At 32.2% G+C, this 13,951-nt stretch overlaps 1 protein-coding gene across 1 annotated transcript in view; it reads right to left on the bottom strand.

The window, feature by feature from the left end:
- Window positions 1-12,692, bottom strand: part of LOC106790998 (ras guanine nucleotide exchange factor B) — a 21,089-nt gene extending 8,397 nt beyond the window's left edge. Inside the window, exon 1 of the mRNA XM_014756304.1 lies at window positions 12,578-12,692. Coding sequence (XP_014611790.1) covers window positions 12,578-12,692 — 115 coding nt within the window. The remainder of the gene's footprint in view (window positions 1-12,577) is intronic.
- Between the last annotated feature and the right edge of the window lie 1,259 nt (window positions 12,693-13,951).

Below are 13,951 nucleotides of genomic sequence, written 5' to 3'. Positions count from 1 at the left end.
AAAGAAGCACCATTGGTTGGAAGACTTATAGATACGAGGATAGTATAGATACGTTCTGGGTCGACGACACCGTCCCTATCCAGCCACGTTACTTTCTGCGAATATACGCGATGGATGGGATCGGAAATGGGTCGGTGTTCTACACAGGTGGAAGCACGAGAACGATTTCACGTACTCAAACTCGTTGTGTTTGATATTTCAACGCAACATAACTCTCTCTCTCTCTCTCTCTCTCTCTATCTCTATCTCTCTCTATCTCTCTCTTTTTTGATCTATTCTCTCTTTGTATTGTATTGAATAATTTTGTTAAATAGAATATTCCTTATGATTATTTTTATCTCTCTCTCTCTCTATTTCTTTATTTATTTATTCCCTATTTCTTTGTCTACATTGTAAAATATTACATATTTTTCTCTTTATTTTTTTTATATAATAGTATTCAAGGATTATTGAAAAATTTATCCGAACAAGCTATACTAATGTTATTTTAATGTAATACGAAATTTAAAAGCAATATAATAAAAATCTCGTGACACGAAATTATTATGATTAATTGTTACTTTTGTCTTCTTAGATTTTTACAATTTTTTGTTTGTTTTTTTTGAATTTAAAAGGCCATAAAAACGAAAGTAAATAACCTTCCGGATACCTAAGGGATTCATCTATTCAATTTATGCTAATGCCATTAAATTATAGAATCCGTTATTCATCTTTTCGATTTTAGTCCATTGGGACTTAGTAACTAATCGAGAATGGTTCATTCAAACGATCAAAATATTTGAACAATAACCCCGCTGAGCTTTTATTCCTTGGTTAGGTATTAAGGTTAAAAGGTCATTATTTAGTTCGAATTTTGTTGTACCTACTTTTTTCTTTTCTTTCTTTTCGATAGTTAAAATAATGCCAGAATTTAAATTAATTATTTATCCACGCGAATGAGAGATCAAACAAAATTGTTTATTCCTTGAAGATGTATTGTTAAAAACAACGGGAGTGAAAAAAATAAAAATCGTTCTATTTAATTTTGTAGTTAAATTCTCATCACGCGGACCTGAGTCTAGATACATTGGTTTCTAAAGTTCTTCGACTTCTTACTAGGTCGATCCGAATAGCACTCTCTAAAATCCTTTCCTCTTGTTCTTTAAACGTTATTTATATATATAAAAAAAAAAAATCACAATTATCGTATAATATTTCTTTACAACGGGGGAAGAAAAAAGCTTAAACTAAACAAATTCGTTATTTCGTAAAATTATATAAATCACGTAAGCGTCGGGGGACACTATAACGATCTGAATCCTAATTCACGTTAAAGAAAAAGTTATAAAGAAAATGTAAAAATGTAAAGAAAAATATATTATTACTTACATATGAGCAACGTGGTATCCAGAGTGAAATTTTTGTTGTCCTCAGGACCTTCTTTTATCAATCAATACAAACGAAAAGAAAGATTAATGCACTTGTGCAACGAATTCCTCAATTCGTTGTCTTCTCTCTTCTTTTTTTTTACCTTTTCGTTTTTTTCTCTCTTTATAATACTTGTCTTTTTCGTTATTCACAGAATTGTCTTAACGATAAATAATTGTTCGTGCAATGTTTACCACATGGGTTCCGTGCACGAGACCGGTGTAACAAAAAAAAAAAAGAAGAAAAAAAAAAGGCAAGATAAACCTCGACGCTTAAAAATGCAACGAAGTTTCCCCCGTAACTTCGATGAATTACAAAAAAATACGATGTTAAAACAAACAAAATAAATAGCACAATATTCGAGCACTAATTGTACGAGGGATTGGTATCAGGGTCAAGTAAAGGTTGGAAGAATTAATAATCCTCCTTCGTTGTGTTGTTTTCGTCGTGTATTATGATCGACCGAGAAACCCGGAAACGTGGGAAAGAGAGGACCACGGAACTTTCACTGAGTTCTTCTAACCAGTTTATCTCATCCGATTTTGTATCCGTTTTCTTCTTCTTCTCCTTCTTCTTCGTCGTCTTCTTCTTCTTCTTCTTTTCCTCCTCTTTTTAATTTCTTCCTTAACTCTTTCTCAACTTGATCACGCAACTTGGATCAGGAAGAACTCCCGTGGGATGCAATCTTTGACCTCATCCAACCTCTCCGCCCGTACTTCCTCGATCTTCGTCGATAGTATTCGTTCATCAGCCTCCCTATAGTCCTCATCGGCCGAAGACCTTCCTCGCACCTTCTTCGATACGTTAAACTCTGCTTTATTTCTTTTGATAACGATAATATAATCACGATTGATCGTTTAAATTAACGTATCGACGCGTGTGTATATCTGTACACATATATTTCTCTCTGTTCACAAGAAGAAGAAGAACAACAACAACAAAATCCAACTATTACACTCGATATATTCTTCTTCTTATTCTTCTTATTCTCGATCTAGCACTGATTGTAAACAACCTTTCTTACTCGAGAATAAGGAAATGAAACTAACGAACAAACAGATATATATGATAAGATGCACCTGGATCGATGAATAATTTCAAATATAGAAATAATAACATCGATTATCTCGTCTCGATCTATCGTATTCCTGTTTCACAGATTCACAAACTGTGTAACACGGATCTCGTCGTACCGATTGTCAAACACTTTCATTCAAAATTTCTTATACGTGAGTTTGACAGGAAATAATTACGAAAAAAAAAAAAAAGAAAGTAAAGAAATCAATATAAAAATAGTGACACAAAAATAAAGAACACTGGGTTGCATTACTGGGAAAATAAGAAAATATTTCTACACATATATGTGTGTATGCAAACGTAATATATCTATATATATATAAGTCAATAGTAATAAGAGAAAGAAAGAGGAAGAGCTAGATTTAACAGGCTCACTGGACAAGATGTAACTTATTACTAAAAGTAGACGAGGCAGAAACGTTCTGAATGGGATGTAGGCCCTTACTGCGACGGGCCTCTACTCGTTACCATGCCGCCGGTACCCCTCCCCTTTGCTTTCCGATAGGCCGCCGTTTTACCTCTACCATTCAATCCCCACTCTAGTTCCCATAAAAACCCCCTACTACTACACAAAGTCTACTTCACGACTCTATTTCCTCCTTCTTTTCTTTCTTCCCTTTCTTCTTCTTCTTCTTCTTCTTCTTCTTCTTCTTCTTCTTCTTCTTCTTCTTCTTCTTCTTCTTCTTCTTCTTCTTCTTCTTCTACTCTTTTACTTCTTCCAGCATCTCATAGAGGACCACCTTACATCTTCTTCAGTCCCATTTCGGCAAAACTGCTACTATCCATGGTTTTCGATATTAAAAATAATCAATCTTACGAAATTCAAATTAAAAAATGTTTATTCATTCGATTTAATTTAATTCTAATATATTATGTAACTGATAAAATCCATAGAGTCGATGAATTTATTTTTATGATTACTTTTGAAATGTCTATTAATTCAATTCTATATTTAATTTAAATATATCTCTAAAGTAACATTTTTCATGGTCAGTCAATTTATTATCATTCTATCGGTGTGTAAAAATATTAATTTTTTTTTTATCAATCTCTCGTATAATTAATCGATTTTTCTAATGTTATTAACATTCATTTAAATGTTGATTGCGAATCTTACACACAATCGCCAAATTTATTATTCATTTTAAAAAAAATATATATATAAAACAATTGATATATTATAATATATTTATATATTAGTTTTAGAAAAGATAAAGAGCATAAGGTTTTTAATTTATATTCATTTTCTTCGTATTTCGGTGAGAAAGAAAGAAGTCATCCTTTTTCATGTACCTTTTCTCGTTCTTACGCAAGTGACACTAACTCGATAGAAATCACGACAAATACACACACACACACACACGCACACAAACACGAATGTACGTACGCGCAAACATTATTTATTAATTTGTAACCACGAACTGAGCTTCGATAAATTGCACGCAACTTATTAGATCCGGCACGTTCCTCTAGAAACACTTGTGCAAGATATATCACGAGTACGATCGTAAAAATAATAATTGCAACAATAATTTGATTTGAGTAGCGTAAATATATATATATATATACAAAAAATATTTGTAAAATCGCGTTCTGTCTTTTTTTTGTTTAATATTAAATCATACATACCAATTTCTTTCTTTTTTCTAAAATATTCATCTTAACAGCCGTCGGATTCTTTCTTTACAACGATTTAATCTAATCGATTTTTTTTTGTTTTCCCAAGAAATACACAAATTACTCGCAAAAATTGTTATCCATTCAAACTTATATTAGGTATATTATTACACATTTTTATTTTTCCTTATGATGTTTTAATTATCAACTATATTATTAGATTATTGATAATATATTCGAAATATCATTAAAACATTTTAAAACACGTTTCAAACGCTTATCAATGTAACTAAGTGTTAAATGATAATTGACTTATCATAATGATGACTATGTTAATTCGTTAAATTGCTTTCATTTTTGAAACGGTTAAACGAATGGAAACGATTAGAAGATTTCATGCTTGTAATATCGAAGGAGGCCGTTCGTTCTCATGTGATCAAAAACGCACACAAAGTAAAGGGGATGATATTCTTACGCTTTCAGCACATACCTCGTCATGGTTCTTTATCGCACACCATTCGGCTTGCACTTATGAACGTTAAACACGGCTTACATATTGTTAGTTAGTTGGTAACAAAATTACATTGGATTCTGCATAAACGATTCGTAAAATCAACATTTTCGAACATTTTCATCCCCCTCAGATTTTCTAAAATTCGATCTTTTATTTGAACGAGGGGATATGATAAAAAAAAAAAAGATCAAAGAGATTTAAAGAACAGTTTTTCTAATCCTTTGAAATTTTTATAGGTTTTTTTTTTTTTACAGTTAGCATAACGAATTTTACCCAAAACTAACCCAGTAGACGAAAAACGGAATGTGGAAATAGTTCGGGAATGGAATAATAGGCAAAAAAAAAAAATAACAGACACACCTTTAATATTACAATAAAGAAGAAGAAGAAGAAAAAAAAAAGAATTGTATCAATGGTCTACTATACGAAGAAACCAGAAAACGACCGATCCCGTTGATTCAAGAAAAAATGGACCATTATTGTAACCTTTTTTTTTTATTTTTATATTTTTAATTCTTTCCCTCTTTATTTTTTTTCCTATCTTTTCTTCCCTTTTTATTTTTTTCGGCTTTTTTTTTAGCTTAAAAATTAAACTTTAACGGGATTAAAGAAGCCGAACACTCCGTATGTCCCGTTCTATCGTTACAATTGAACTCGCCGTTAACAGTGGCACAATTTTACGCGGGTCTCTCTCTATTTTTTTTTTCTTTCTTGTATTTTTTTTTTTCCTCTAGCTCTTCTCTGGACTTTTGTTCGTTTTTTTTCTCTCCCTTTTTTATTTTTTCGTATTTTTTTCTCTCCCTTTCTTATTTTTTGTTTTTTGTTTCTTTCTTTTCTTATTTATTTACTTTTATAACCTAGAAAAAAAAAATTTAGAAGAATTTGAGAAATAAAATATACAATACGCATCCCGATGGTCTATCCTATTTTTTTTCACCCTCTCTCTCTCTCTCTCTTCGTTACTGTATTTTTCGTAAAACAAACAAGACAATCTTTTATTTGTCCGAACGTTTAATCTAATCAATTGAAAACACATATCGTAATATAGTAATAGCGGATTAAACACGTGTCCCAACTAAAAACAACGATGATGAATTCGGACTGCGGAACGGCAGCCCCACTTCTGCGCAACTAGTCGGTTACACTTTCGTTGTTGCGACTAGTGGTACCATTCGCCAACAATGTTGCACCTTAGTCGAAGAATCTAACAATAAATAGAAATAAATTTTGTTCTTTTTAATTAAAAAAAGTAACTTAATTCAAACCTTGAAACCTCTTGTAATAAATATACCAAAAAAAAAAAAGAAGATTTGTAACTTATCGTACACAGAATTAATAAGATATTAAAATATTAAGAATAATATCATATTTTTTAATATTAATCCAAAGAAATATTTATATTTTAAAAAGCTAGAAACTGAAATACTAAAGAGGAATGATAGTTTGAAAATCTAGGACAACGTCCGTCTATTTTAAATTTTGAGGAAACGTTGAATTACAATCATGAATCTTCTGCTCGACATGTGATTCTACTTATGTTAATACAATGTCATTCAAAGATCCAACTTATTGTAAGATTGAACTTCCACCCCGTAGATTTAACACGTTTCAATTTTTAACATAGAGATATAAAATTGTAAGCGTGCCTGAGAAATGTAAGTTGAAAATATAACACGTGTACTACAGATGTTACTGTAAATCTTTTCAAGAGACATTAGAATGCATCAACCAACACATGTTTTAAATTTGTTCACAATCGATAACCTTGCTTAACTATCTCCTATACATCTTTCATTTCCGGGACGTCCTTTTTTTATTTTCAAAGAAAAAAAATTCGTAACGAAAAATCGATATATCTTTCTGCGAGCGTTTTCATAATGAAAACTTTTGTTTCCTTAAATTATAAGAGATTTAAGATAATCACGTAACAGACTAAACACGTTTGTCGGTCGATCGGTTAACAAGGACTACGTTGAAGGATCTTAAAAGAACAATATGATGGAAACACGTGTCACAGGATTGTGTCCTTCGTGAAATGCATTAGTAGTATCGTGCGATTTCAATAAATCAGGCCAATGTAAACGTAAATTGTTTCGATTGTTACGACTACGAAACAAATAGAATGGAAGGAAAAAAATAGATGTATAATAAAGTTGAAAAAAAAAAAAGAAAAAAATATACTACTCTACTGAACGAACACACACACACCATAAGGAAACAATAATTATTCAAAAGCAAGGAAAGACTCGAATCATCGACACTTAGAAATATTTCAAGGTACGAGTAATAAAACACACCTAAGCAAATCGAAGTTATATCGTTCTCAAAGCATTTTGATGTTCAACCGATAGGTATTACCTTGATGATATTATACCCATTTGTTTTGCAAAGGCCCTGTCACTTTTTTTTTTCCTTCCCCCCAATGATTTCTCGATCATTGGCCGTCACGATGCACCGTGAAGGCAAGAAAATATCGTTCGAAGTAAAATAAAACAAAACAAAACAAAAAAAAACTACCTAATTAGCTGGATTACTGTCTTAGCTGTAGCGTTCGTGAACTCAATAACTTTTATAATGGCTAAACGAAGGTTCTCGACGATACTCATAACAATATAATATCTATTTTAACATAATATATATTCTATATCTTTTATCTCAAATAAGATATAAGTATCGTATTTCATTTTATATAGAAAAATTAATTTCTATATAATTATTACCATTTATAGTGTCATCTTTATAAAATATTTCTCAATTTTAATTGTTTATTCATATTTCATATATTAAAATATTTGTTACTTTTTAACTTGAAGAACATTTTCTTCTATATTTCCGAATAATTCTAATAATAAGGAAAAAGGACGTAGACAATCAATGGTCTTCTTGGTGCATTCATTTCTCTTTCACAGCAAGTAGTACGAGTTTAAATATTAAGAGACACGCTGTTTCTTAAAGTCGATCCGATTCACGCTGAGTTGTCGAAATATTTGTACATGTTTGTCGACTAATACTTTTCCATGATATCCATTTTGAAAGATTCTATATTCAATACTAGCCAGTTCTGAAAATTTGTATACTTAGGAAAAGTATATAAATATTTTAAGAATTATGTTTCACATAAATTCGGACAAATTTAACATCTGTTATATACGGTTAATAAAAACATCGTAGAATTCAAATTTGTATAATTAATCTTACAAGATCAATTGATTTTACAAATTTCGATTGATTTTACAAGATCAATTGATTTTACAATTGATTTTAAAGAAAAATAATCGCAATATCTTATGTAAGAATTGAAATAAATTTTACATGAATCTATCCACGTTCAAAAATCGGAAAAAATATTACGGCAGTGTTAGTTTTTTTCTTTTTTTTTTTTTTTAAATAACATGTCTTCTCGAAAATTTATTATATACATAATATCTGTCATGTTTAACAATAAGAAGAAGAATTTTATTCTCTTTTCTTCTGAAATTGGAAGCTTGACTAAAAGGGAACCAAATATTTCCAATAGTTTAATAAGTGTAACCGCTATACCGCTGTCTCCCGTTTACTATTTTTACCTGGTCAAACGATTCCATTGATTTTCATTCAAATAATAGTACGGTAGTTTTTGTAAAATGCTTTAAAAGAAAAAAGGTATACCTTCCGATTCTTTTTCTTTCCGTTTACCTTATGAATGGAATTGTCCCCTTACAGACAAATATTCGAGAGGATTGTAAAATAAAATGTTCATATAAACGAATCGAATAAAACAGAAAAATATAATACTAAATCATATCAATGATATTAATTTTAGATTTTTACGATAACGCGATTATACTTAAATATAGAAATATCATTTTCTCTGATATATATATATATATATAACTTTGAAGAATATTTTTAAATTGTTTATGGATTATCAAAGGACCACCCATGGGTTTTTTCCGTAGTTTTTGATAAATTTAGAAGACTTTATTTTGCTCGTGTCGTTGAAATCAGAAATAAAAGAAAAGATACCTCGGTGCTCTTGGGACCGTACTCTTTTGTCAAAATATAAAGAATAAAATAGGCTTTAGGAAAAATCCCCTTCAACAAAGAATAAAATTCTTTCACGTTCTCAAAACACAGAATACAAAAGACACAAAAGTCCAAAGTCCTAAAAAATTATTTTATTATATCTAACACTTTCTCCGTTCAAGGTCCATCGTCTAATTAACGATATTTTTTCTACGTTAAAGATAAAATGTGTTTGTTTGAATAAAACATAAAACAAACAACAAAAATCTAATATTGTAATTATTCGAACTATAATTTAAAACCAAACGTGAATAATGCTTTTAGATAAGATCAACGATAATAGATAAATAATATAAAACAAATATAACAATTTTTGATTTTTCCATACGGCATCGATGGATTATCGAAAGGCCGTTAATAAAGAAAGGAGAAAGAAAGAAAGAAAGAGAAAGAAAAAGAAAAAGAAAAGGACAAAAAAATGTCAACGGGTCATTAGTAGTAGCCAAGAAGAAGCAAGTTCGATCGGCCTTGGCAAGGACTCAGCAAGCTCGTGTTCTCCTATTAAGAAACAACTCGATGTATATATATAAAAGTATATCATCATATACATATATATATATATATATATACCTACTTACATATATCTATATACTTGGTTCGTACGTGTTATATTTGACGAAGCGTGGAGTGAAAACGTCGATGTTAGGCATTCGACCAATCATGAAGCTTACCCTGCCGGCATATGTACCTCGTCTCGAAGTGTCACGCACACGTGCTCGTGTAATACGTGCGAGTATACAGGTGAGCTTCTTACCTAACCCCACCAATGTTCGAATGGCTAACGCGAGTGGGAGGAAGGGTATGGTGGGAGGACCGGGGTAGGGGCAGGGGCAGGAGCAAGGGGGGTAGTTGGGTTGTTCGCTTACACACATGGACATCAACCTAACGCGGATGTTGCACGATAAACTTACGAGGAAATTTACTCGCGTTGCCGTTACACACGGGTTCCATATTATACCTTGTTAGAATTGCCGTGATCATTCCCGACACGAAGGCGATGACGAAGATGACGAGGAAGAACGAGGAAGAACGAGGAAGAACGAAAACGGACGAGGAAGAACGAAAACGGACGAGGAAGAACGAAAACGGACGAGGTCGTTACATAAATAATATAATCCTATGCGTATTAACAAAAGATATGTTTTTTTAATATTATTTATTTATTTGTTTTTTTCTTTTTTCTCTCCTTTTTGTCTCTTTTAACAATTTCTATTCGTAATCGTGTGTAATCGTTAAGCGTTGGTTGCATCAGTGGTCATTAAGGTTCATTTTAAGCACCGATGTTTATCGAATGAGATAAGGTAGTATTTAAATAGCTATATATCAATGTATGTTTATTTTAACAAAATAGAATAAGAATCTCATTTTATCTTTTTTTTCTTATTTTATATCTAACGTTTATGAATCATTCAATTTTAATAGGTATAATATATAATATAATAGGTAATATACGTTATTTAGGACTAATTCAAATATCTTCTAGTTGTAATAAATATATATGATACTATGTGATTCAAACAACAATGAATTTATCTTTATTTATTTTATCTTCCTTTTCTTCCTTGCAGCGATAAACAAAGATAAGGGAAAAATAATTTATTCGTTAATAGGGTTGCGTTAAGCAAATATAACCATTAAACTCGCATTCCTTTACTGATATTATATTTTTATAAGTTAATTATAAAAATGAGCTATTCATTTTTAACATTTCTTTTATATTCCAATGGGCAATTGTTACGCACAATCTATGTCTTTAGACAAATAAAATAAATTTTACAATTTAACTTTCGTGTCTAAAACGTTAAAACGATGACCCCGTCCTCACCTATTGCATAGGAAAACAAAAACATTCGTATGCGAATACTTTTACATAACGTTCATTAATGATCATGCAGCTGTAAGCTGTATTCGAGTGTTAATTGAACGATGTTACATATTTTGCCGTTGACTTCAGATGTAATTTGAATTCCTCTTACAGTTAAAATATCAATAATACATACATAGATACACACACGGATCTTACATTAATTCGTCGCGTTGAGGAAGTCACGCAACGGTCGAGAGTCCGAGACCCCAAAAAAATGAGGACATTCTGAAAAGTGTGTAAGACAGCGAGCAAGAGGGAGTGGAGGAGCTCGGAGACCTCCAAATATCGTTGGTGGTTCCGGATTTCGGTAGGCGGCGAAACGGTCAGAAAAAAAGGAACAAAAAGGAAGAAGAAAGAAAAAAAAATGAAAGAAAAAGGAAGAGAAGGGCCGAAAAACGAAGAACGAACACCTTCGATCATGCTCGTGCTCAATACCAATTCTTCTTTATATAAATGTATAACTAACATAAGTAAATGTTCGTACGATTATTAGCCCTGTCTGAGTCATTGGAATAATAATAACTCGTTTGTTTGTTTCTTCGTTCGTTCATAGATATAAAGATAATTCGTATGAAGGAGGACTACTATACAGAAAAAAATAATCAAATTTAGAACGCATTTTTTGTAACACTTTTTTTCCTTATAAAACGTTAATCGATGACCTCCATAATTCTACACCGTCGGAGATAATCGTATCGTGTATCGAGTCTTAAAATAAACACCCAGACAACTATGATAATCATCATCGATTAAAATAACGCACAAATGGTGGTGGTGAATCGACAATCGCCATTGTTGCTATCTGAACGAACGATTAACACGGCCAAGTTTTTACTCTTGGTAATAGTCCGGTTAAACAATTAGAGCAAGAAGGGTTTTCGTCTTCGGTAATAGGATAAAGAAATTCATTACAAGATAGTTTAACGTAGGAAACCAAAAGTTGGTCGTCTTACATTAGCACGTGATAATGACGACGATATAACGACGAAAACGATTTCGTTACCGTCGCACATATTATTATGATTATTGCCTTTCTTTTTCCCGATCTTGGTTTTCTTACGTTCGTTTTCTTAGTTTCGTCTTGGATTTTCGCTTCAAAATAAAAAGTCTACGAGTTTTCTCTCTCTCTCTCTCTCTCTTTCTTTCTTTCTTTCTTTCAACTCCTCCCACTCTTCTTTTTCTTTCGCTTCCTTCTTCTAATCGAGCAGCAGGAACGCCGTCACTCTTCTAGTTTTGTCCTGTTTACCAAGTAGGCCAATCGAGATGGAGAGTAAACGTGGATCGGGGCTGCGCAGTTATGGGGAGACGTTTTATTTTTACACGCGTGCGCGTGCGCTTGTACGAGCATCGAATGAGTGCGCGCGCACACATATATTTACACATTTATACTTTTGTATCTGCTGTGTGTGTGTGTGTACAAGCTTCTTGTGGTCAACTACCAACAGACTTTGTTTCGTTGTTCGTATAAGATCACGTATATACAAACGATAACACGCTAACGCGAAACGGAGCATAAAACTGAATACATTGTTATGTTCTCTTGTCGTTTCTATTACGGACTATTACACTTGCCAAATGCTAAAAATGTTATATTTCTTTTTAAAAGAATTAACTTTTAAAAAAAAGATCGATTGAATAATGATAATGTAATATACGTACTATCTCCTATTTATTAAAATTACCGTAAAACATTTATGATTTATATTATAGACCACTCGTTGAAATCTCTTTCTAATCTTTATTAAGAGACTTCAATGCCGGAGACCTCGACGCCTGCATAAGCAAGACTTCTACAATAAATACTTACGCAAAAAGAAACAAAAAAATTGATACCCGGTGACTTCGACGCCTGTACAAGCAAAACTTCCACGACCACTACTTATTATTAAAAAGCATATAATAATAATAATAATAATAATAATAATAATAATAATAATAATAATAAAAATATCATAGGAAAAATTGATTTCGTAAGAAAATTGCTAATAACTATTATCATCCATTCTCCTCGTAGCATACTTATTACTTACTTTTACATGAAGCATCGTTTGGGGTTACAATCGAGTAACTCAATAACATAAAAATCATTTCCGCGTAACCGAGGTGTTGGAAAGTAATCGGACCGCTATAAGCTTGTGGGCCCATTTCTTCCTCATAGAAATTGTCCTTAATAACTCGGGATTATTTCCACGGTGGTTTTAATATACAATTTAGGAACGACTATTAATGACCTTGAACCCATAAAACCCATAGAAACGAAATAATTACATTAGTCCGTCTTATAATAATTATCGTTAGATAGATAATTACAAGTCAGGTATACCTATACTTACGTTTAGTAAGTATTATTTACTTTCTTCTTAACTATTCTTTTAATGCGTCAATTTATTTCACGATTAATTCTACAAAAAAAAGAATACACACAAAAATGTTTTGCTCATTCATCTATTCGAGTCCGACATATTATTAAGGGTGAACCAATTATTGTGTTAAAACTTTACTTCGAAGCTACACAATGGGATTAACATATAACACAGAAGAGAGAGTATTATAAATTATATTATATTAATAATAAAAAAAAAAAAAAAAAAAAAATAGAGAGAAGAAGGAAAAAATACAAATGAAAATTAGCCTCGCGAGAAAAGTTACGTATTATTTTATCCCCCGTGAGGTATCTAAGCGAACCGTTAGTTCGAAGAAGCTGAAGTAATCGGATCGCAGAGTTCTCACGAATACTGGGGGACTATATTCTTCATGATCGATAGCGCATATGAGAAGATAGACGAGCCTTTTCTACAGAGAATGATCGTACGGATTTATAAAGAATTGCGATAACGATGACAACGATGACGACGAGGAGGACAACGACAACGACAACGACAACGACGACGACGACAACGAGAAGGAGGAGGAGGAGGAACGATACAGCACACACATAGGTACATATATAGTAGCATAGTATAACATAGGTAAGTGTGTTTGTGGGTCAGTGGCACAGAAAAGTTGCCGGCCACCGCCGCCACCGCCATTGCCCATCACCATCCCGCAACTGCTTGGTAGTACCACCACAATGACTCGTCGTAAGCAGAGTTATGTTGTTGGCTGGCAAAATTATATATATATCTACCTTCTATATCTATCAACCAACCTATACCTATACCTATATACACTTAACTATCTACCAACAAACGAATGAACCAACCAACCAACCAACCAACCTCCTCTCCTGCGTCATACGGAACATAAAGTGCCATTGTTCTTGAACTTGTACGCCGTCTACGTACGCGATCTAACACACGCGATACGAGGACCCCACGTTGCCATTTGAACCGAGTTTCTCCATGATATCGTATCTCTCCTTGTTTTCTTTTTTAATGTCTTTTTAACAAACCATCAAACAAACG

Source organism: Polistes canadensis, unplaced genomic scaffold, assembly GCF_001313835.1.
Source record: "Polistes canadensis isolate GaletaPanama2010 unplaced genomic scaffold, ASM131383v1 scaffold_277, whole genome shotgun sequence".
Lineage (NCBI taxonomy): Eukaryota > Metazoa > Arthropoda > Insecta > Hymenoptera > Vespidae > Polistes > Polistes canadensis.
Note: the sequence above shows the minus strand (reverse complement) of the source record. Positions and strands in the feature narration are given on the sequence as shown.